This window comes from Oncorhynchus mykiss, chromosome 3 (genome assembly GCF_057628025.1).
Source record: "Oncorhynchus mykiss isolate SJ-2025 chromosome 3, ASM5762802v1, whole genome shotgun sequence".
In the NCBI taxonomy this organism is placed as follows: Eukaryota; Metazoa; Chordata; class Actinopteri; order Salmoniformes; family Salmonidae; genus Oncorhynchus; species Oncorhynchus mykiss.
The window spans coordinates 66,230,786-66,256,956 of NC_143024.1; the positions used below are offsets into that span (position 1 = coordinate 66,230,786).

The 26,171-nt window shown below is 40.5% G+C and overlaps 1 protein-coding gene across 1 annotated transcript in view; it reads left to right on the forward strand.

The window, feature by feature from the left end:
- LOC110520210 (receptor activity-modifying protein 1) overlaps window positions 1-7,860 on the forward strand; it is a 73,571-nt gene extending 65,711 nt beyond the window's left edge. Inside the window, exon 3 of the mRNA XM_021597373.3 lies at window positions 1,522-7,860. Within this exon, the coding sequence (XP_021453048.1) occupies window positions 1,522-1,777 (256 nt within the window). The 3' untranslated portion in view covers window positions 1,778-7,860. The remainder of the gene's footprint in view (window positions 1-1,521) is intronic.
- Window positions 7,861-26,171: the final 18,311 nt, after the last annotated feature.

Sequence of the window (26,171 nt, forward strand, 5' to 3'; positions counted from 1 at the left end):
TCTCTCTTCCTCCCAGTCTCTCTCTCTCATCTCCCTGCTCTCTGTTGCCCCTATCTATACTTTTGTCTTTTTTAGGAATGAATTTATTTGTGCCTAGATATTGTTTATTCCTGTCCATATGTCTGCTGCCACTGTACTGTTGTATCCTTTTTCCCAAGTCATTATTGCAAAATAGAAAGTGTTCTCATCTTAATAACCTACCTGGTTAAATAGAGGTCATATGTTATCAGTGGTGAAAAAAGTACTCAATTGCCATACTTGAGTAAAAGTAAAGATGCCTTAATAGAAAATGACTCAAGAAAAAGTGAAAGTCACCCAGTAAAATATTACTAGAGTAAAAGTCTAAAAGTATTTGGTTTTAAATATACTATACATTAAATATAATAGATAAGTATAAAAAGTAAATGGAATTGCTAAAATGTAATTAAGTTTCAAAATTAAAAGTATAAACCATTTCAAATTCCTTATATTAAGCATACCAGACGGCACAATTTTATTTTTAGATTTTTATTGACGGATAGCCAGGGGCAGGCACACTCCAACACAGATACAAAGTAAAGTACAGATACACCAAAAAACATATTTTAGTAAAAATGTAGTATTTTTACTTAAGTCCTTTAAACCACTGTATGTTATTGATGATAGTGTTTCCACCAGCTGTACATCTGAAGGTGATTAGCATGCATAGATATAATGTATGTCTGGCTTGGAAGATGAGCCAGATGGTCTGCCTTTACCCGATGTATCACTCTCCCACTGGGGGAAAGTTATATCTGGGACTGGGGGGTTGGTAGGAGCAAGGCGGGGACAAAAGGGGGTTGGAGGGAACAGGACCCATTGGTTGTGTAAGGGAAACCTGGGGGTTATAAAAAGGTCCTAGCTATGCCAGACGTTCCATGCCAGGGAGGATGTGGGTATAAATAATAGGCCATGTGGCGGGCATGCTCTGAGGAAAGGGGGAGAGGGGACCCTCCAATCAGAGACCTGTCAGGAAGAGGGGAGGGTCTGTGTGCGCTTTTGAGAGTATGTTTTTATGTATGGAGTGGACCCTCTGTCATTACCATGAATCATTACTCTCAATTATGACAGGACTGTACAAATTTGGTAAAGGAGCACTCTCTCTCTCTCTTTCTCTCTCTCACACACATTTTCCCTAACCTTAACCCGTTACCCTGACCCTAACCATATATAATTTGCATTTAGAACCCACACTTCAGAGCCCCTTACCTTCCTATATGTCTATTCAAATATGTAGGCTATCATTTACCCTCATTATGAAATACATTTTAGTCATTCAGCAGATGCTCTTATCCAGAGCGACTTACAGGAGAAATTAGGGTTAAGTGCCTTGCTCAAGGGCACATTGAAATATGTTTCACCTAGTCGGCTCTGGGATTCAAACCAGCAACCTTTCGGTTACCGGTCCAATGCTCTTAACTGCTAGGCTACCTGCCGCCCAACACTATGAACCAAGCATTCGCTTGATTTGACCTCCCTCTCTCTCTTTGTCTCTCCCTACAGACCTTATGGTGAGCTCACCAACTGCACCTACCTGATTGCCCTGAAGATGGACTGTTTCTGGCCCAACCGGCAGGTGGACGAGTTCTTCATCCGCATCCACAAGCACTACTTCCACGACTGCTCCCTGTCGGGACGGCAGCTGCGTGATCCGCCCAACCATATCCTTGGACCATTCATTGTGGTGCCCATCCTTGTCACGCTGCTCATGACTGCCCTAGTGGTGTGGAGGAGCAAACGCAGCGAAGGCATTGTGTAACCCAGGCCAACCCCATGCTCCAGGCCCCCAGCCAGGGGAGAAGAGGTCTAGAGGAGGCCCCCTTCACCCTCCACCCAGGACGAAGACAGGTATACATAACGCTGCTGCTACTACAGAACAGACATCATGGACCAGGCAAGGGACTGGGAGGACTATCAAAGCCTGTATCAAGGACAACATTATAGACCATCTATGTTACTGTCACTCTGTTGGGAGTTGACACTGAGCTACCGCCACAGGATATAGGAAAGGACACAGACTACAAGATGAGGATTTACAGAACTACACTGATTATAACCTGCAGGAGGACTTGTTTAAAAATGGAGTGTCTGCTTTCATTACCCTTTATCTGCAAATCCAATCTAGATGGAGAATCACAAGCTGTTAGCCATGAAGGACAGATGGTGTCTGATTGGTTTGAAGGACTTCCTGGGCACATGAGGTAATTTCCTGTGCAGTGAGTTGGGATACTTTGGCACAGCTCCTGAAGTGGACTTTTGACAGTCAGTCACCGATTGGTTGATAGATAGGCTAATGCTAGGATGATGCTATCATCTCTGTGCTTTATAGATAATGTCTGTGCACTCTATACTCACCTCATAAACACTGTCTGGATCCAACATCCCCTGTACCTGCACCTGTCCCTATCCTTGCTGCTGTCCCTGCCCTGTCCCTGTTCCTGTCTCTAACAGTCAGAACCAACATATTTCTACAATCGCCCTTCAAATCCTTACTTTTGCATTGTGCCAAATCGCTGTAAGTTATCAAAATAATATAAAATAATCGAATTTGCCATGAATAGAAAGTGAATATGAAAAAGAGATGATTAAAAATGACTGATGTGTGTGAGACAACATACTGTGCAAATGCTGATTAGGGGGGCGTGGTATGATTGCTAGTCAGCCTATTGCAGATCTGGACAAATGATCCACCAACCACTATTATCCCTATGAATGGTTGATACTGGGCAGGAAAGGTGTACCCCCCCCCCCCCCCCCCCCCCCTGCAAATTTTGAATGTGTACAACAAGCTTGGATTAAAACAAAGACGTGTCATTGTGAATCAGATGCTTTGTAAAAACAGTTTCCGGAACTTTGATGACTAGTATATCTTTTTTTTTTTTTTTACTCACGCTTTTGGCTGGATATGTCAATGTGTAGTTCATACATGCATAATCTATGAGCAGAATTACTGTCTTACCTCAATTAGCCACGGAATCCCTAGTTTGAAAGCAAATGTTTTATGGAAGATGTGTGGAGCCATTTTCCCTACATTTTCCCCCACTTGGGCCAGCCCCCTAGCAATTACAGTTCTAGCCAGTGTGCTTCAGCCCCTCACCATTTGAGTGACAGCTGCACACACAGCAGAGCGAGGGCGAAAGCAATGACGTGGTGCACATATCTGCACATATGTGATGCAATTTTCAGGGACCACTTTTGGCTCGTGAGTGACTCGTGACTATTTTCAGAACTGCTTGCTAAAAAGTACACAAAGTACAGGAGAATCTCTAAACAGTGATTTTGTATGATGACTCTTCTCTGTGTAGCCACACTAGGCTTAAGGTTAGTAGATTGTTTAGTAAGTTACTGACAAACTGTCATGTCTGTGTAACAGCAGTGTTGAAGATTGGTCCCTTTATTGGGTCCTTAGCAAGGCTAATGGCATCATCACCCGAAAGGGACATAACATTTAAGAGCAGAGTATCCTGCTTATGGAATTTTCTGACATACTCTTTATCTTATTAGTACTGAGAGGTAAAGTGTCTCTGTGTCCAGTTGCTTTTCTAATTGCCTTTATATTACTATGGCTGAGACCCGGCTTTGCTGTCTGCAAGACCTGAACTCCCAAAGCCCCCATAGCTACCAGTTTACTCCTATTCACAGGGAAATACTCTCTCATCTCAGCGACCTTTCAACACAGACTTCAAAGCAATTTGATTTGCTTTAAGAGATTTAATAACTTTATTGGTCCTCTGCTCAGCTCCCGTATTCAAAACCCTCCCCTTCATTATGAGTCTTGTCAAGCTCGTATGTAGAACATAGTGTACTCTGGGAAACACGGTAAGAGGGTTTAGGGTTTCCCAGGATGATGGTGTTGATGTGAGACATGACCTGCCTTTCAAGCCACTTCATGGCTACCAACATGAGTGCTACAGGGCGGTAGTCTTTTAGGCAGGTTACCTTTGCTTTCTTGGGCACAGGGACTATGGTGGTCTGCTTGAAACATGTAGGTATTACAGACTCAGTCAGGGAGAGGTGGAAGACACTTGCCAGTTTGTCAGCGCATGCTCGAAGTACACATCCTGGTAATCCGTCTGGCCCTGCAACCTTGTGAATGTTGAACTGTTTAAAGGTCTTGCTCACATCGGGTATGGAGAGCGTGATCACAAACTCATCCGGAACAGCTGGTGCTCTCATGCATGCTTCAGTGTTGCTTGACTCGAAGCGAGGATAAAAGGCATTTAGCTCGTCTGGTAGGTTTGTGTTAATGGGCCGCTCGCATCTGGGTTTCCCTTTGTAGTCTGTAATAGTTTTCAAGCCCTGCAACATCCGACCAGCGTCAGAGCCGATGTAGTAGGATTCAATCTTAGTCCTGTATTGAGGCTTCGCCTGTTTGATGATGTCTGAGGGCATAGCGGGATTTCTTATAAGCATCCGGATTAGTGTCCCACTCCTTGAAAGCGGCAGCTGTAGCCTTTAGCTCAGTGCGGGTGTTACCTGTAATTCATGGCTTCTGGTTGAGATTTGTACACACGGTCACTGTGGGGGTGATGTCATCGATGCACTTCTTGATCAAGCAGGTGACTGAGGTGGCATACTCCTCAATGCCATTGGATGAATCCCGGAACATATTCCAGTCTGTGCTAGCAAAACAGTCCTGTAGAGTAGCATCCACATCATCTGACAACTTCTGTATTGAGCAAGTCACTGGTACTTTCTGCTTTAGTTTTTGCTTGTAAGCAGGATTTACTAAATGGAGGGCGAGGGAGAGCTTTGTATGCGTCTCTGTGTCTGGAGTAAAAATGGCCTAGAGTTTTTTTTGCCCTCTGGTTGCACATGTGACATGCTGGTAGAAATGAGGTATCTTAGCTGAATTAAACATGGCAGGTTCTCATGCATATATTATGTAATTTACAACTGATCAATAAAACAAAGAAAGCTTGAGGAAAGGACTATGGGAAGTCCTGTGGGTTGGGATTGAGGTTTTACAGAATGTTAAACAGTGCAGTGTCTCATGACAGAGCTGGTACAGAGCTGACAGGAATGTGGGATTTCAGTGTGCTTTATTTTCCCTGCTTGTGGCGTGTTCCTGGTTTCCCCACAGTAGTTCTGCAACCAGGGCAAACCTCCATCTCTTCCTCTTTCCTCTCCATCTCTCTGTTCTCTTGCTCTCTTCTCCCTTTCCCCTTCTCTCCCTTCTCTTTCTCCTCTCTTTTCCCTCCCTCTCTCTCTCCTCTATCTCTCCCTCCTCTCCCTTGTCTCTTTCTTCATATCTCCCTTAGAGTTTCATGAACTTGTCAGGTCTCCCTTGTTGTGTTAGCCAGAAGGACAAAGTCATAATATCATAATGCCACACACCAGCTACTGTCGTTAGATCGCTAACACTGAACCAGTTATGAAATCATTAAGAAAGGATAGGTGAGCAATGGAACATATGGTGGTAGGCTATGTCCAGGGTTGGGTTGGTTACTTTCTAAATGTAATCCATTACAGTTATTAGTTATCTGTCCAAAATTGTAATCAGTAACGTTTGGATTACTCAATCTCAGTAACGTAATCAGATTACGTTCCCCTTAAGAGGCGCAGGTTAGTTGCTGGTACAGTCACAAAGTCATAAAATCAGATTTTAAACCTAAACCTAACCTTAAATTAAGACCAAAAATATTTTGGGGGTTTTCAATTTTGACTTTGAAGTTGGCCCATCTAGTGGAAATCATCAGTTCTCCCTCAAGGACAAGACTCATCCCAAAAAAACGTCAATCTGCTTAATAAGAAGCATTAGAAGCAGACAAAAATTAATATTACTGAACAATTATTGAACGACATCTATTGCAGAATAGATCAATGTTAGAATTTACATAGCTGGCCATAAATGGATGTTGCATTTTACTTTGTGGGCTGGTTTTGTAGGATTATTCTAACCCATTGCTTCCTACTACAGATAATAATACAATTATGATATATCTTTATATAAGGAAAAAAAACAGTCTGTCAGATATCCAGTCATTTCAATTAATGTAATACCCCTTGATCTGAAAGAATAGTACTCGGAAATATGGAAATATAGATTAATAAATTAGTTTTACTTGAGTATAAAAACTAAGGACTAATTATCCTACTCTGTTGTTTATGATTTTGTTGTCATGGAGGACTGATTGGGTTCATTGCTTCTAGTTGAAAAATGCTGCTCTCGGGATATCCTGCACTGAGCACTACCCAAAAGTGCTATTTGCATGTAAAAAATGTATTCCATATGCTGCATTTTGGACTATTGTTTGTGTTTCTGTTGGTGACACTGATCATTTGAAGCTGTTTAAGTCTATGTAAAGTGTGTGTGTTTGAGCACATGTCGTTAGGCCTATGGACTTTAAAAAAAAAAATCTGCATGAATTAGATTGACCAATAAAAGCCCCACTTGTGGTCTTCTTAAATGAAACTCGTTTTGACAGTATGGAGCACAATAACACAGAGGAGGTTAGAAGGGAGGTACTTTTATTCCATAGACTGGGATCCGCACTCTGCAGCTGTTGCAAAAGCACATTTTTCCCTGGTTGTCCACTGGCCTGGGGCATACTCATTATACCGATTCTGTTGCAAAACGTTTCTTAAACTGAACAAAACGTTTGCTCTGTTTGCTTCCATTTGGTTCTTAAACGGTACACGGTTTCCGTAATGAATACACCCTTGGTCGCAAAACCAATTATAATAGGTAGCTTAAACTTCTTCAATTCAACCATTATTGGGTTAAAATACACATATACATCTGTGAACAGTCATCCACACCAACCACAATCCATAAAAGTCTAAATAGCTAAATGAGAGAGCAGCAGTGTGATTCACATCAATGCGCTATGTAGCCTAGATATTAATAATAAGTGATATCGGTATCGCCCTTTTAGGCTGCACCACTGCTGTCATCCTTACCTCCAGGTAGAGGTCTGTGCAGGACTCATTTATTCATCCTGTCCCCAACCGCAGCAGTATCAGCCCACATCCGCTGGCTTTCTGCACGAATCCCATCCGCAAGAACTGGTCAAGAAACCCAACCGCAGTCCCACATTGTTATTGTAGCTCATGGGATGACGCAGCTCACTTGCCAGCCTTGGTTGTAGCAATTTTGACAGATTCTCACGTGGATCATTATATAGGTATTACTGCGCTATATCAGCAAATGGGCTAGACATAGTTTGGAGACAGCTGAGTTGAAGAGACTTATTCTCTTGAGCTATCTTTTATAGCCTACCGAAGTCAGAAGTCAGGGCATTCATACTTATTGCACTTTGCCGAGCAGCGCAGAGCTGTTGTGAAGGAAGTTGTCAAGGAAGTGAGTTCTGTGTTTATATAGGGACCTCCTGCCCTCACCTACCAACAACAAATCATGTCAACGTAGAGCTATACCGAGTACTCTGCATTACAACATTTGAGATGTGCACAGCTATGCGGCATGGAGCTCAATTTGGCCTCTGCATGTCTCCAGAGGCACTGTAGTTGCATCACACCATCCATAAGGCGACTTCGACCACATTTTCAGATCATGCATAAATTGGCTCTTAGGAGTGGGACGTTTTTCAGACGGAGACAAATATGGGTGATCGATATTTATTTATTCTAGGCAATGTAGAAATAGCCTAATTATTTAGGAAGTACATTCCCTTGGAAAGATAAATGCCCCATGCTTCTCCGCACATGCATAGGCAGCCTAGTCTATTCAGTGGCAACCCTCATTCAGGCCCCACTTTTTTTTGAGGTGGGGGGCTTGCCTGTTTTGCATGTTATTTTGGCTTTAATATGTGTCACATATCAGTTTGCAAACAATGTAAAAAATAATATATATCATTGCGTTAATAAAGCCGCATACAAACATGGTCTTTTTATTGTTTTCTTGAGTAAGGCAACTCCAAAATGCAGGTGTTTCAGCCTAGCTCAGTACTTTCTGTGGTTTTGGGGCAAGCCAGCAGAAAATACTGGCTTGTGTTCTGTCGTTTTTTTCTGTCACTCATGGGAACACTACGTCACCACAAAGTCTAAGAGGAGACCTTGAAAATTCTAGCCTTTTTGGTGCTGCCATAAAGTTACATTAGAAGTGCCCCTCCAAGAAGGCTCAAGGTCATTGGTCACAGATAAAATTAAGTCAAATCACGTTATATGTACAGTAGCTTTGATTGGACTGATCATGTTAACATCATACTTTCAAAATCTTAACTATCACTCATCATCATGAATCAAGTCGACAATCTACTGGCAAATCCTTTTTAATCTTTGTCATATGAAGATAAATAATGGAGAAATTATAGATAAAATGTATCGGTGCTAATCGGCCTTTGGACATAAACAACAAGTTGGAAATCACAAATTCAATGAGTGGCTTGGAAGGAATCAGTGACAGTGGCTGCCTGGTCCCAAATCTGGGATTAAGGAGCTCTTTTCCAAATTTAAAATGATAAACATTCAACATTGTCTATAGAAAAGTTTGTGGTCATACGCACATCCTTAAAAACATAGGTGCTGGGCTAATAAAGAATACTGGTATAGAACAAGAAGGCCTGCACACTGTTAAAGCTCCCAATCTACCACTTTATTGACAACGTTTCCATCCAAAATGGATTTTCGTCTTGTCAAACACACTGAGTGTTCACATTCCAAAATATACACATTTCACCTCACATGACCATTACAGACATGACTCATGGTGAGCGCAAGATACTCTTGGATATCTCTAATAATGAAATAACAATGAGATGGGTGCATGTAATAGTTACAGAACATAATATATATTTACAAAATGACCAAGTGGGTAACCTGGAAGGCAAGACAAATCAAAGTGAAGTAACATATTCAGGTAAGAAATGGTTTGATATCAAACTCTTGATTCAGACCTCTAGGAGACATGGTACACGAACGGTGAATCCAATACAATTCTCCTCTCAATAATAGATTATCAGTATCTCTGCCCCGCCTAGGATTCTTAACATGTGTGATGCCAATGTATCTCAAAGAGCTAATGTTGTGACGAGCCTCCATGAAATGTGCAGCCACAGGGCATGCTGTCAATGAAGCATGATTTGTGCTGCGCTCAAAACGACTGTTAACTCGGAACTGCAAAAACTTGACTTTAGTGAGTTCAAGACAACTGGGAAGTTGGGAATAAACAAGGTCTGATTGGGAAAATACGTTTTGAATGGTCGTCCAACTTGGAATTGTAAATCCGGCCTCCAGTTGTTTTGAAAGCACGATAAATCCAGAGAATGCCAGAGATTGATGTGATGACAAAATTTGCCCATGAAGGACCGCCGTGTCACCTTCCTGTTCAAGTGAGCACAGCATAACAAGATAAGTCCAAAAATGTATTGTACAGTGGTTCCTCCTTTAAAAGTTGTCATACTGCGGCACACCTTGCGTGCTGCCGCGGTGTTCTGTGGCACGTCATTTAATTGTCAGACGTTTTTTTTGTTACTGCAAGTTATTGCTAGTTTAACCACCAGAGGTCATCTTTGAGAAGCATTTGATAGTATTCTGTATTGGCATTACCAGAGAATTTAAAACCTTTTTTTGTAATAACATAGTATATGGAATTGATTTAAAGAAAGTTGGCTTAATTAATTTGATTAATATTATGGTGTTTCTAAACGAAAAACAAAACACTCCATTAGGATGGAATGGAAAATATGGTGATGTACAACGTGACGGTCGGGAGTAGCCTACAGGATTGGAGGATTCTAAATTGTTTGCCTTCATTAGACAACTTTGTTCCAATATTTCTGTAAATCAGTGATATTTATTCCCATAGTAATTTGTTATGGATCCATAACTAAATCAACATTTGCATTTGGAAAGACAATTTTTTTAATCAATATTTTATGAACAAAATGTGTTTATTTGTTCATTAGGCTACTGTGCAGTCTACAATACCTACTGTAGTAAACATGGGAAAGTGCCTAATTCCTTACATAAGGGAGAGCAGGCCATTTGTGTACTACAGAATGCGGGAGACCGGGGTTCAAATCCCCGTTGGGGTGGAAGGAGTAGGCTGTCCTTAAATAAGAATTTGTTCTTAACTGATTCCATATGTGTTATTTCATAGTTGTGATGCCTTGACTGTTATTCTACAATGTAGAAAATAGTACAAATATAGAAAAATCCTGGAATGAGTAGGCGTGTCCAATTTTTTTACTGGTATTTGCTGCAATGGAAAATATGGTGCTGTGCAACGTGACGATTGGCAGTATAGTACTGGGCTATTTAGCTAAAGAATCCCCGCAGGGCGCAAGAAAGGAGTAGGCTGTCCTTGTAAATAAGAATTTGTTCTTAACGGACTTGCCTAGTTAAATAAAGGTTACACTAAGACAGTGCTTCTCAATTATTTTCTGTTACGCCCCCCCCCCCCCTCCTAGGAAGAAGTAAACATTTCGCGCCCCCCAACTCTCCGCCACGACTGTAAATAGTATCATCTGTCTATAAAATTGTTATAAGTACACCTTTGCATAACATTATTTCCTTATTAAAATTAAAGAAAACGAAAGAAATATAGATCAACTTACAACAAATAATAACTTTATTAACATTGTTTTTTAGTCTGTAACAGAAAAAACTTAAAGTGCATCAATTTGCCTGAAATTAAATTTTAAAAAAATCGTTATTTAAACTGTAATTTTTTTTTACCATTTGATACTGAAAAATAAAATAAAATATAATCAATAAATAATAATCAAATAAATTGATCAGCAACATTAACTCAGGAGCACAATATATGAAACACTTTGACCTATAAAATGAATAAAACTATTTGTGCGGATTTTTAAAAATCAAAATGAGGAAGTCAAGATTAATGGCTACAATGAGCATGTTTTGCAGAGCACAGCTTTTTCGAAGCGGGGTTTGAAGCTGGGACCTGTACTTGGTCTTCAGTGCAGCAACAGCAGAGAACCCAGTCTCACAAAGATAAGATGTTGCAAAAGGAAGAAGAATGCCCATGGCCCTCTGCCCTAAGAGTGGATACTGCCTCTCTACACTCAGAATTCACTCAGTGTCTGTGATGTGAACCTCAGTCTAAATGTGGAGTCAGACATCATATCAATGAACTGGTCCTCCTCTGCAGAGCTGAAACCAGTTGGAGCTGGTGCATTGAAAGGATCTCTCACCCAGTCATATTGGGAACTGTTTTCAGGGAAGTACTTTTTAAAGAATCCCATCAGTGATGAAATATGCTCCTTAATATATGGAATCACTGAGGTGGCATCATAGTCAGTAGTGTCAACAAATTCATGCAGGTTCTCGAATTAATCAGTATTTCCTTCATCAAATCGCTTGCCCCACATTGCAAGCTTTCGAGTGAAAGAGCTGATCTTGTCTGTGACCTGAGGGAGGTGTTTATCTATCCGAAAACATTCTTATCTGCTCTCTGAGCTCAAAAACTCGGGACAAAACTTTTCCTCGTGACAGCCACCTTGCTTCACTGTGAAACAACACAGCTTGATGTTCAGCTCCCATCTCTTCACAGATAGCAGAGAAGACTCTTGTTTTTAGTGGTCTGGTCTTTATAAAATTGACTACACCTACAATGTCAGTCATAACCTCACTTAATTCAGAGGAAATGTGCCTTGATGCCAGTGCTTCTCTGTGTATAACACAGTGTGTCCACTCAGCATTAAGTGAGGCCTTCTTGATGAGTGCCCGAAGTCCTTTTCTCATCCCTGCCATGGTCTGTGCACCATCACTGCAAACACCAATGCAGTTCTCCCACTTTAGCCCATTCTCAGTCAGGAAGCAGTCCAGCATTTTGAATAGCTCTTCAGCTGTGGCTCTGTCTCTGACATATTTACAAAACAGTAGATCCTCACACAGAAGTTTGTCATGTCAAAACGTACATAAGCGATAAACTGTCAGTTGCTTCATCGAACTGTAAGGCAAAACGTTTGTCTTTGAGTTTATCTACCAGCTGTTCTTTAAGATCGTTAGCAATATCATTTATACGTCTGGCGACAGTGTCATTGGACAGAGGGATAGTTTTTATTTTTGCAGCACTTGCGTCATCCAGCATGACAGAGACCATATCTAATGCTGCAGGCAGTATCAGCTCCTCTGCTATGGAGTGTTTTTGTTGCACTGAGCAATTTGGTATGCCACCTTATATGATGCTAACAGTGCTCGCTGGCTTACTGAAGTAGCATTCACAAAGCGGGACGATTGTTGGCAATATTCGGCACGTTTTCGCTGAAAAAACTCAAGCGGCTTGATTGGGGTGTAATGTCTTTAAGTGACGCCTTCATTTATTTGGCTTCATGCTGTCCGCTGCCAACATTTTTAGACACAGTAAACATACCGGTCTTTCCTCGTCTCCTTCCGTAGTCACAGTGAAGCCAAGCGCTACATACGCTTCGTCTTTGCTTTCGGGAGACTTACGTTTGTCTCATTATCTCCGTCTCTCTCTGCCTTTCTTTTCATCCCTGTTAAATATTCATATCTCCTGTTCTGTGCTATGTGCTCTTGTTCGGTGCAAAACAACCCTACTCCCTGCGGTATAAAAAAGCATGTTCCCAGGGGGCACACGGCATCGCTCCGAGCCCCCCCAGGGGGGCGCGCCCCACTATTTGAGAAAGACTGCACTAAGAGCATAACATTTCTGCACCCTAATTTTAAAATTCTTGTCTAACCAATACCCAAAATGAGATAAAGTGAAAATAAAAATCTCATTTATTTATCAAGACCAGTCCCCGTACTTGCCTCAGAGCAGCGCGAAGCGGTGCAAAAATAATTGTAGGCTTTTCCTTCTAACTTTTCTATGCTCTTTAAATAAACATGACCTACACCATTTTTAACAGAACATTACTCAACACTAGTGAGACTCATTTCGCCTATGGTAGGCCTACAGTATATCGAAGGAAAAAAAAAAAAAAATTACGTGACTCTCCGCCAATAAATACATTTAGAGGATTGGAGGACTCTAAATTAATATCTAAGGGGCATTTTCCATTAGATATTCTCACAGATCCTAATGGGCTTTCATATCATTCTAAATGAATGAATTATTATTAATAATAATAATAATAGCTTTGTTTAAAAATGTAAGATATTTTGGAGATTTCGTTTTCATTTAACCGAGAGTGAGTGAGAAAAAGGCCATTCTTGGACATGGGGTGAGACATTCTCACTAATTTGTAGATAAAGTCAGTTTGTTATTTAGAATGATTTATTTATGGGGAAATCTAACTTGAGTATTTAGCAGACATCACTTGCTTATATTCCGTCAACACATATCTTATGAATATGATGGAATATTTGAACAAGTCATTTGTTATGGATCCGTAACTAAATAAACTTCAGCATTTTGAAAGAGTATTTTTATCATTATTTTATCAAAGAAAGAATAAAGATGTACAGTACTGTACAGTATATGCTTTACATTTGGATAATAATGCATTTAAAGCATTTTGAAGAAGCTAATAAAAAGCTAAAAACTAATAATAATACTTTTTCCCCTTTCCACATGTTAAAGATTCAAATTGATAAAGTGTTTTTAGCCACAATCGGCCCCAACCCCAATTAATACATTTGGGCACCATCGATTAGCGTGCTGGTCTTCGGGCTAGAATGTTGAGAGTTTGAAACCTGCTCCCTGCTTGTTTCATTACATTATTATGCCGGTCTCAGAGCAAATAGCCTGGATTGTTACTTCCATCTCGTTCCTCGCGTCATTTAGCATGCTTGTGAGCATGCTGGCAGGATGTACTGTTTTTTCTTCTGTATATATGAATTACAAATCAGCCTTTACTTAAATCATGTTTCTAGTCTATTGCATAGTTACATTGTGTAATCATTGATGTCCCAGGAGAAGGAGTGGTAAACACTGTGTATAATTGTAATACATACATGCAGTGTATGACACAGCATCATTCAAAGAATGGAGTTTGTTACACCTGGTATTGGATATGACTGGGGGGAAAAAATAGAGATTTTTGTAAATTAACTTCATGACAACAAAATATGCACAATCATTTGTCTCTATATTAACTAACATATTCCTCTCAATTGTATTTTTTTTTGCGTGACTTGTTATGACGTTATAACTACTTATATTTGCTTCCCTCGTAATGTTTTGTCAGCCATCTTTGCTGAAGAAAGTCACCAGGGACAGGTGGTTCATGTCAAATTCATCATTGGAACCACTCGATATGATTGGTCATATAAAAACCTTGAGACCCAAATGCATACTGAGTGCTCTAACTCCTCCTTGTGGTGGTCTGGAGCAATGACGCCGTGACGCTGGGTACCTCTAAGTCCCGCGGTGTAAGCTCACAACTCTTAAAGGAGGAACCACTGTATGCTGCTTCAAAAAATGTAATATGCCAGGAAGATATGTATACTGTAGCTAAGAAAGTAATACTAAGTGTAAGTTGTGTAGTAAGATGTTAGTAGCCCATGTGCCTCACCCTAATAATTTGGTCTATTTACCCCTCTTAATTTCACCTACTGTTCTGACTTGGTGGTGCACATGTAGCCTATAACCTGTTTTAGAGAAATGTAATCATCGAATATAGTCAGAGCTTTCATTGTCTGCTTATATGCCTCCTTTATTTATCTTATGGTTCTGACTTGGTGTACAGGGATAACACTGAATTCTGTCGAGGTACATTTCAAAAGTGCTAAACAAATAGTTATATTGACTAACGTTATGTCCGTCCTAGCTCGCTCATTAATGTCTTAATCAAAATTACGGATTGCCTCTTATCCACTTTTCGTCCCTGTCATGACTCTCTGTCCTTGGGGAGGATCCATGGCTGACAGATAGCCAGACTCTCTCTCTCTCTCACAGAGCCGGTTTTATGACTTAACAGCCGGTCGTAAAGTTTTTTGAGAACTTTCTCTTTCATGGTGTGTAGCATGGGAAGCCTGGAAATCCTTTGTTACACAGAGAAACTATGCTGCCAAAACTTCAACATCAAACAATGGACATTTAAACAATATTTCTAACATAAAGAATGTTGGGAATTATGAGAGATGGAATATGGAAAATGTTGTCCTGTTTTGGACTAGGTAGGCTGTCATAGTAAATAAGAATTTGTTCTTAACTGACTTGCCTAGTTAAATAAAAAATGGTGATGTCAAAAAAATTATCAGAAGATGTTATAACAGAAACATTGTAACTTTAAGAGCTTCCACAATGTATATATCAGATTTACATCTAAATGTTGTAAAAATTATATGATTAAATATGATTTTTTTTAGTTGAGATAATGGCTTTTCATATAAACATGGGCCCAGTCAGTAACCACGCCCATGTGAGCACAGAATTGGTGTCAACAGGACGGAACACCCTCCAAGGCCAGAGTGCTTAAAAGGACTCGCTGAGAATGTAACTATAGACCAGAGAATGTGAGGACATGTTCCACATGTTGAAATGGTTAAAACTACAAGTCCAGAAAGTGGTAAAACCTTCTGAAACTCTCAACGAGTGAAAAAGGTGAATACTAGATCAAACATTAACAGTCTGCAGCTGGGTATGTGAAGTAGTCTAGGACAATTGACCAAAGACGGGAGGGAAGAACAGATCCCTCTCACCACCGTGTGGTACACCTGGAGGTAACCATTCTAAGAACACTCCAAGACAAAGAAGCATAAAACTAAGAAGGGCATTGTGACCTCTGCTGGACAACCAGAGACTTACATCGAACTACTCCCCATAGACGGATCGAGTGGTTTCAACAGAGATGACATCTACGCGTAAATATATGTTGCATTTCTTAGCCAAATGAGCGGTTGTTAGGGTGCTAAATATTGATATTTACGGTGGGAATATTTTCCAAATGTATGTACGATAAGTCCACTCTCTTTGCCTCTCCCACTCTTTATCTTTCTGCACCCCTTTTCCATTGTGTAACAAGCCGTCATATTGTGTCAGTCCATTAGGGACCTGTTTCATTGCATTATGTCAGTAATCAATAACCTATACCGTGTGTGTGTGTTTTATGTATTTCTGTGTGATTATTTAGTTAGTAAATAAATAATTAAGCTAATTTGTGCATTGCTGACTCATCACTTAGTTAGGTTCGTGCAGTTTTACGAAGTCAACGATGTTCAGAATGAGACAAATGAGGAAATAATTCATAATTGACTGTTATTGATCTAAGAGATATTTAGATCATCTTTAGAGTTTAAGTCAGGAGATAGTAACTCAGTAAACAACTTTTCCCGTGGTGCCCCAAATTCCTAATGAGATAATTGTTACATGATGAATTTAATCAAGTAATAATTAAACGTAGTGGGTAATTATTCGATAAATAGCAGTCACCACATTAATGATAGTCACATCACAACATATTGGTGCCCCATGTGAGGAATCAAAGATAGACTGAGGTCTTCATGTTGAATTCAGCCTATATGAAATTGGGCAGCAGATTACGTTATCCACCCAGATTACGTTATATACCATTAGAACTGTAGGCAGGAATTGTTGAGGTGTGTGTGTTTCCATTTTAACAAGATACATAGACGTTGCCGCCGCTGTTGTTTCTCTGATAAAGTCAGCATGTAAGGGTGAATTACTGAATAATACGAGCCAGGACATATATATGGGCTGGCCGGTTTAGGTATTCAGAAAAATAGGTCAAAACGAACTACTATTTCTGTCTCTCGTGTTTCAGAAGCGGGTAGACTTGGTCATTATTCATTTCTTGAGCTGAGACATATGGCCCGGCCAATTAGAGAAATTTGAGTAGATATATTAGCCTGACCGAAGTGAGTAATTATCTCTCCATCTCTTGCGTTTCAGTAGTGTGGGTAGAAAAACGGTGTATTTCTTTGTTACCGCGCATTCTGGAAACATTGCAAAAATTACACTGAAATGGTTTGAATGTGAGACATCACTAGTAAACACTTTCCCTTGTTGAAGGGGACCCTATTTTACTCGGAAGTGAGATTCCAGTACAAAGTAGGGTTAGCTTTAGCTAGATGCTAAGCTAACAAAGGGAGAGCAGCCATTTTTCCTTTGTTCACATAGCGACAACGCCTGCGCCATAGGAAACGGAAGTTACGCCTCCTTTGGACTCCCGTTTGATTTTAGCTTTCAGGTCAGGGTCACATGTGACAGCAACCGAATGCTCACGTCTGGTACAACGGGGTACACATATGATTTCCAGCCAATCTCAACTGATTGGATATCATTGTCTAGGAAGTTAAAATTGCCAAAACTTACCTTTTCAGGGTGATCATTTGGATAATATTCAAATTGATTTGTTTCAACAGAGGAAACATGTTAACCTCTCTGGCGCAGGCAGAGCGACCCACCTCGACAACTTCTGGTGAAATTGCAGAGCGCCAAATTCAAAATACAGAAATAGTCATAATAAACATTCATAAAAATACAAGTGTTATACATCAGCTTAAAGATTGATTTCTTGTTAATCCAGCCGCTGTGCCAGATTTGAAAAAGGCTTTACGGCAAAAGCATACAATGCGATTATCTGAGGACAGCGCCTCTCATACAAACATTTTCCAACCAAGTAGAGGAGTCATGAAACTCAGAAATAGCGATAAAATGAATCACTTACCTTTGAAGATCTTCATCTGGTTGCAGTCACAAGAGTTACACAATAAATGTTAATTTTGTTCGATAAAGTCCCTCTTTATATCCCAAAAACTCAGTTTTGTTGGTGCGTTTTGTTCAGTAATCCACTGGCTCAAAGGTGGTCAAAACATGCAGACGAATACATCCTAATATGACTGGTAAAGTTCTTCGAAACATGTCAAACGATGTTTATAATTAAACCTCAGGTTGTCAATTGTCTAAATAATCGATAATATTTCAACCGTACAATAGCGTATTCAATAGAAAGGAAAAACAAAGAAGGGCGCGTGCAACCAGTACTGCATGCTTCCTCAGTCCACTGACAGAAAGGTCTCATTCTTCTTCATTTTTCAGAAAACTAGCCTGAAACAATGTCTAAAGACTGTTGACCTCTAGTGGAAGCCATAGCAACTGCAATCTGGGTCCTAACCCATTAGATACTCAATAGGAATTCAATTGAAAACCACCCACATAAAAAAATCCCACTTCCTGGATGGATTTTCCTCAGGTTTTCGCCTGCCATATCAGTTCTGTTATACTCACTGACATTATTTTAACAGTTTTGGAAACTTTGGAGTGTTTTCTATCCAAATCGACCAATTATATGCATATATCTTCTTAGGGATAGGGGGCAGTATTTTCACGTCCGGATGAAAAGCGTGCCCAAAGTAAACTGCCTGTTACTCCTATAATTTGTACATTTGGATAGAAAACACTCTAAAGTTTCTAAAACTGTTAAAATAATGTCTGTGAGTATAACAGAACTGATTTGGCCCCGAGGACAAACCATCCAGGAATTTTGTTTATGAAGTCATAGTATTTCCCAATGGTTTTCTACGGGGAGTCCTATTTAATAGGAACCTGGTTGCAGTTCCTATGGCTTCCACTAGATGTCAACAATCTTTAGAAATTGTTCAATGTTTTTCTTTTGAGAAATTAAGAAGTATAGCTGTTCTTTGAAAGTGTCACTCCAGGTGGACTCTACTGTTTGGTGTGCGTGAACTGGAACGCGCTTCACGTTATTTTTATCCTGCCTTAAATGTTATTGATTATTTACGTTTTAGGATACCTGAGTTTGGATTAGGAACGTTGTTTGAAATGTTTGGACCTAGGTAACTTATTAGATACTTTGTAGTCATGTCGGGCGAGTTGGAACCGGTGTATTTCTGAATCAAACACGACAAATAAATTGACATTTTGGGGATATAAAGAAGGAATTTATCGAACAAAACGACCATTCATTGTGTCACTGAGACATTTGAGATTGCAAAAAGAAGAAGATCTTCAAAGGTAAGGCATTTATTATATTGTTATTTCTGACTTTTGTGTCGCCACCTGCCTGGTTGAAAATGATTTTCATGTGTTTGTATGCGGGGCGCTGTCCTCAGATAATCACATGGTCTGCTTTCGCAGTTTCCTTTGGGCACGCTTGTCATCCAGACATCAAAATACTTCCCCCAAGCCCAAAGAAGAAACTTTTCCACATTAACCTAGATACAGCAACGCTTTCAGGTTAATTCAAGTTTAAATTCCCAGATAGCCTATACAGGGATGACTAATCATTAACATTGATTAATCAATTAAATTAGCTTTTGCAAGCTCATTGAGGCCAACTCCCACAGTACTAATCCTGTATTGACGGAAGTCCTGCCTTTGTGGGAATCCCATTTGGTTTCAGCCCTTAGTTATAAGTGACTCCTGGTGGTAAAGAATCAACAATATATATATATATATATATATATGTATGTATGTATGTATGTATGTGTGTATATATATATATATATATATATATATATATATATATATATATATATATATATATATATATGTATGTATGTGTGTGTGTATATATATATATGTGTGTGTGTGTATTTAAAAAAAATATATATATACATACATATATACATATATATATATATATATATGTGTATTTTTAAAATTTAAATTCCATTGAGGCCCAATGTCATCTCACATTTGTAACAAGTGGTTAACTCTTCTGATATCCAGCCAATCTCAGCTGATTGGATATCGTTATCGCCATTTCCATTTAACAAGGATGTTAAAATTGCCAGACTACCCTTTCAAGTTGATCATTTGAATAACATTCAAATGGATTTGTTCCAACCAATGAGACATTTTAAATGTTTCCACATTAAACCTAGATATAGCAACGCTTTCAGGTTAATTAAAGTTTAATTCCCAGATAGCCTATACAGGTATGATTAATTATTAACATTGATTAATCAATTAAATTAGCTTTTGCAAATTCATTCACATCAAACTCCCACATGACTGATCCAGTACTGCTGGTTCATTAACGTCTTTAAATAGATCAAAATAGTTTTTGCAGCTTCCAATGACTCAACCCAAACTAAAACTAAAAACATTTTAAAAGTTTTTTAATAATATGCAAGCTATCAGAAGGGGTGGTCCCCAGTCCCCCGCTAATTAGTGAACCCTCCACCATAAAAGGATTGATCGCTGACCTCGGCAGCAATTCAAACCCTAATTTTGCCATTAGGGGAAAAACAGCAGAAATTGCGACCAACACTCTCCAAAATCAGGCCTTGTAAAGGTTCTCTCCAGTTTAACCCTGGTGTATCACCATCAGAGATTGGCATCGGTCCAGTATCGGTCCAGTTGATGTGAAGGGACAGGTGGAGAGAACCGGGAAACTAATGGCAAAAGCAGAAAAGGAAAACATTCTGCAAGCCAAGGAACTGTGTTTGAAAACCGAACAGTTAATTCAAAAAAATTATGACGATGAACGAGCACAAACTCTTCAACAAAATCGTATTCTGCAGGAACAACTCGATTTAGCCAAAACTAAATATGACGAAGTCCACACCAAACTAGATACATATGACAAGTTATCTACAAACAGGAGCAAGCAATAATGTTCTAGTCCAAATGCTGAAGACCTAAAACGATCAATTAACTTCTTCGACTCTGATACAAAGGTTGCAAAGAAAAAGGTCAAAAACGTCGCAAGAGCCAATCCCACTCAAAACCCGATAAGCCGATCTGTTTTGCGAACAACCATTCCACTTTGTGGGGAATATGACCACAAAACGCAACCCAAACAGCCCGTACTTGGAAACAGTCCTGGAGGACTGCTTAACCTGTGATGCGCTAAGTGATTCGGGCTTGACGATGCTCATCTCTTATACGTTGTTCAATGATCTCAAAAGGGCTTTGAAGCCAGCTAAACGTTGGTTAAAAACGGAACGATGCGACACTACACTTCGAGGTTTCACTCGGACTGCCTCGACACATTGAGACTCATGCTGAAACTACACTTCCAGGACATATCGCTTGTTCACCCTGTGTATGTTACCAGCCCCAAATCTGAACCCCTGCTACTTGGAACAGACTTGATGGATCGTTTACTCTCACTGATGGATTCGAAAACAAAACAAGTATGGTCACAGTGCCGTCTCCAATGACCACACTGTCTTCTCCAGCTGCAACGCAGTCATCCATGAGGGGTATCTGTTGACAGCACCCCTTGAGAAAAATACGTTTCGAACACTCTTGGTGCAGAATCCGACCCAAGGAGATATTATGATATCTCGTCACATTCAATCAGCAAACCTGATTGACCATTATTTTCATGATTTCGAGCCAGCAATCTCTGTGAATGAGCAACTTCCCTCCTCCTTGGAGTCATGCAATACTGTAGCTGAGATGAACTTCTCTTGTCCTTCGGACACTTCCGGAAGCACTGCGGCCGTCTCAGGAATAAAAGCATCAATGTGCAGAGTTTACTCTGCTTCTGATGATACATTTTCCGCATTGTGGGGGACTGAAACCTCTTACAATGACACCAACGGAGTCAGTCCCGCAACTGACCCGATGATTCCCACTGGTGTAACACTGTGTGACATCGCAGACAGATATCCTTGTCTTAGTTTCAGAATAATTTCTGAATAAATCGGTAGGATAACTGGTCCCCTTGAGTACCAGTACCAATGCCATCACAGTCAGTCCAGCCACAATCAGTAAGAAGGTTAGAGACCTCACAAGTCAAATTGCTATGGATAACAGCGACAGAGCAGTTAGTAGTCACTCAGATTCCAATACGGGAAAGGGAATATCCAAAACACTCTTCTGATGGTTAACATACATGCCACTAATATAAAAAAAAAACTGGTTCAGTGCTTATAGAGTACTTCCGTCGTGAGGTTAGCTCCTCCGTGGATAACATAGCTATGAAATAGATCCCTTCAAACATATCGCCATTACCATGGTGTAAGACACATTGACGTGTGGTAAAACTACTACAGGTTCCCTAACATATGTCTTGAGGTCGACATCAATTCTTACTATTGTATAGTGTTGTGGCTTTGCTACACCAAGATTTACATGCTAAAATCACCACTGAGTCTATTTAATTGAGACCACATTATAGGCCTTTTCGGCGTGCTTGATCTAGCATGCCCAACTAGGAGAGGACAGGTAGTCTACTTAACTTGAAGTAGCGAATTCTGAGTGTGTGAATAATGCAACAAATATGTGCTTTTAATACAATAGGTAGGCCCAGGCTAGCACATACAAATAATCTGTAGGACAACTAAAATATTTTCATCCCAAAGTTGCCTGATCTGACTGCTGCCTCCCAACTGCAGCGTTGAAATTCTGACTGCACCACAATGATCTCTGTCGGGCCCGCAGGTCCAGTGGGATGCGAAAGCAGCCCTCTTCCAAGCGTTTATTCAGGTTGGATAATCTTTGGATGCCGACAGCAGTCGCACCATTGTAAGAAAAAGCACGGACTGTGGCCTAGTCATGCTCTTTTCCCGTGATACATCAAAGGCATTTCATGTGTTGGTCATCATAGTGGTCTCTGACCATGTGGTTAGACTTGCTCAGGCGTAACAAACTAAAACTTGTGACTTTGTTCAGAAAGGTGTAAAAAAAACTACAACACAAACATCCTTAATGAATTTAAAAGTAATCCTAGAAGTAGGCCTAATCATCTAGGTTTTCAAAATGATCTGTAATCTGAGTAAAAATATTTTTGCAGGTAATTACATTTACAGTTTTTTGTCATTCTTATGCAGTCCATTACTCCCCAACCCTGCCCATGTCCACACTACCACAATACAAAACCACAATATTGCACATTCTAATCACAACTGCATGATTCTGTGTCAATACACACCTCAGGGGAGACAGTGTTTGACCATTCATGCTTCAATATGCTCTCTCTATCAGATGTCCTGTTTGCTTTCTATAGTAACTCCTGTTGGACTTATCAGGACTGGTACAGTATGGCAGATCCAAGGCTGACTTCTCTTATGCCAGGTGGCCCAAGCATGTTGGATCTAAAATGAGCATATATGCTACTGTATAAACACACTATGTAGCAGTGTAACACTGATCTTGTTGTTCTAGCAACAGCGATACACATACAGTGCATTCAGAAAGTATTCAGACTCCTTGACTTTTTCCACATTTTGTTACGTTACAACCTTATTCTAAACTGTATTAAATTGTTTTTTCGCCCCTCATCAATCTAAACACGATACCCCAAAGCAAAAACAGGTTTTTCGAAATGTTTGCAAATGTATTAAAAACAAACAAATAAAATATTGTATTTACGTAAGTATTCAGACCCTTTACTCAGTACTTTGTAAAAGCACCTTTGGCAGCGATTACAGCATAGAGTCTTCCTGGGCTTGGCACACCTATATTTCTGGAGTTTCTCCCATTCTTCTCTGCAGATCCTTTCAAGCTCTGTCAGGTTGGATTATAAATCTTGGTGTAGCGTCAGTGCACAGCTATTTTCAGGTCTCTCCAGAGATGTTCGATCAAGTTCAAGTCCGGGCTCTGGCTGGGCCACTCAAGGACATTCAGAGGCTTCACCCGAAGCCACTTCTGCGTTGTCTTGGCTGTGTGCTTAGGGTCGTTGTCCTGTTGGAAGTTTAACCTTCACCCCAGTCTGAGGTCCTGAGCGCTCTGGAGCAGGTTTTCAGCAAGGATTTCTCTGTACTTTGCTCCGTTCATCTTTCCCTCATTCCTGACTAGTCTCCCAGTCCCTGACACTGAAAAACATCCTCACAGCATGATGCTGCCACCACCCTGCTTCACCGTAGGGATGGTGCCAGGTTTCCTTCAGACGTGACGCTTGGCATTCAGGCTGTCGTGTCTTTTACTGAGAAGTGGCTCTCTATCATAAAGGCCTGATTTGTTGCATGGTTTTTGCACTGACATGCAATGTCAACTGTGGGACCAGATATAAACAGGTGTGTGCCTTTCCAGATAATGTCCAATCAATTGAATTTACCACAGGTGGACTCCAATCAAGTTGTAGAAACATCTCAAGGATGATCAATGGAAACAGGATGCACCTCAGCTCAATTTCGAGTCACATAGCAAAGGGTCTGAATACTTATGTAAATAATATATTTCTGATATTAATATTTAATACATTTACAAAAAAATTCAAAAAACCTGTTTTCGCTTTGTCATTATGGGGCATTGTGTGTAGATTGATGAGGATAAAAAACAATTTCATAAACTTTAGAATAAGGCTGTAACGTAACAAAATGGGAAAAAAAGTCAAGGGGTCGGAATACTTCCCGAATGCACTGTATCCCCTGGTTTTAACTTAACACACCAAGTCTTCCACTGACACTGAGATCTTTAAGGAGTGCTTGGTGACTGAAGGAATTGGCTGACCAAATCCATGGACAGCAGACTATAATTTCCTCTGTCAAACAGGTAGGCCTCCTTCTTATTTCTTGAATAGGGAGAAATAGGCTCCAACACAAATCCCTCTTGTTGTCAAATTAAAATACTGTTTAAATGAACAAGGCCTTTGTGAATTAGCCTACTTTCAGCACCCATGCGCTGTCCATCTTCACAGCTGCCGCCTCGTAAGTTATGTAAATTACTCAAGTATGCCTTATTGTGATGTCAATAAATCCAATAAATAGCTTTATTATGGGCAACGAAACATATTGTGTTCATTAATATCAATTATAGCAGTTGCAAGTTTACCTCCGGTTCCCCTTCTCATCTTCGCGCTGTCCTTCTCAAACTGAACAGGATATGAGTAGGCTTAGTCCGCATGCACAGATATATAATTCTTCGGACAAATAAAAAAATATTTTTGGAAGGAACTTTGGACTTGCCTCCTGAAGTGCCAGCATAGCCATTGGTGATGCAGGACAGAAGGGTTTACATCAACAAGGGCAGGGCACGGCTCATGATTGGGATATCCTATGATTTGCAGTCTGTAATGCAGTGTAGCCGAGTTTAAATACACCATCCTAGCAGCAGAAGTCCTTGGGAAGGAAGTACATTTTCTTAGAAATATAACCTTTTGCTTCTCAGATTATGCTCTTCGTATAGCCTAGGCCTATAGCCTATAGTATAGATTACGGATCATTTGATTGAGACCACACTAGGCACACTTTATATTGCACAAACAGCAGAGAATCAGGGATGAGGGGCAGCACCGGGCACACATAGAGATATAATAAGCAACTCAATCTCAAACACTGAGCAATATGACATTTAATCGATTACAAATTACATGACACTCCCCTGGACTAAATCAGAAATGACTACCCCCCCCCCCCCCCCCCCCCCCCACCCTCTGGGTAGCAATTGTGTAAATGTTGACCGCTCCGTAACTGGCCAATGGTGAGAAACAACATGTATTCAACAGTCAAAACACACTACAGTCAGAGACATCATAAAGATGAAAGACACATTCAGAATCATTAATAAAAGTCCAGAAAATGTAATCTCATCTCCTTGCTAATGATTCAAGGAGTCGTTAGTCAGTGAAGTGGCACGGGGCCTAATTGCAATCACACAGAAGTTGTTATTTTTGGGGTACACTGACATGAACGATTCTGGAGGGGACCCAGCAACTTACTAATTATCAAAGAGACAGTTTCACAGGGAGACAGACCGGGACGAGTAGAGAGATGGAGTGAAAGAGGAAGAGCGAGAGAGACAGACAGGGACGATGAGAGAGATGGAGTGAAAGAGGAAGAGAGAGACAGACAGGGATGAGGAGAGAGATGGAGTGAAAGAGGAAGAGAGAGAGAGACAGGGACGAGGACAGAGATGGAGTGAAAGAGGAAGAGAGAGAGGGACAGACAGGGACGAGGAGAGAGATGGAGTGAAAGAGGAAGAGAGAGAGAGAGGGACAGACAGGGATGAGGAGAGAGATGGAGTGAAAGAGGAAGAGAGAGAGAGAGAGACAGGGACGAGGACAGAGATGGAGTGAAAGAGGAAGAGCGAGAGAGACAGACAGGGACGATGAGAGAGATGGAGTGAAAGAGGAAGAGAGAGAGAGACAGACAGGGATGAGGAGAGAGATGGAGTGAAAGAGGAAGAGAGAGAGAGACAGGGACGAGGACAGAGATGGAGTGAAAGAGGAAGAGAGAGAGAGACAGGGACGAGGAGAGAGATGGAGTGAAAGAGGAAGAGAGAGAGAGAGAGACAGACAGGGACGAGGAGAGAGATGGAGTGAAAGAGGAAGAGAGAGAGAGAGGGACAGACAGGGACGAGGAGAGAGATGGAGTGAAAGAGGAAGAGAGAGAGAGAGACAGACAGGGACGAGGAGAGAGATGGAGTGAAAGAGGAAGAGAGA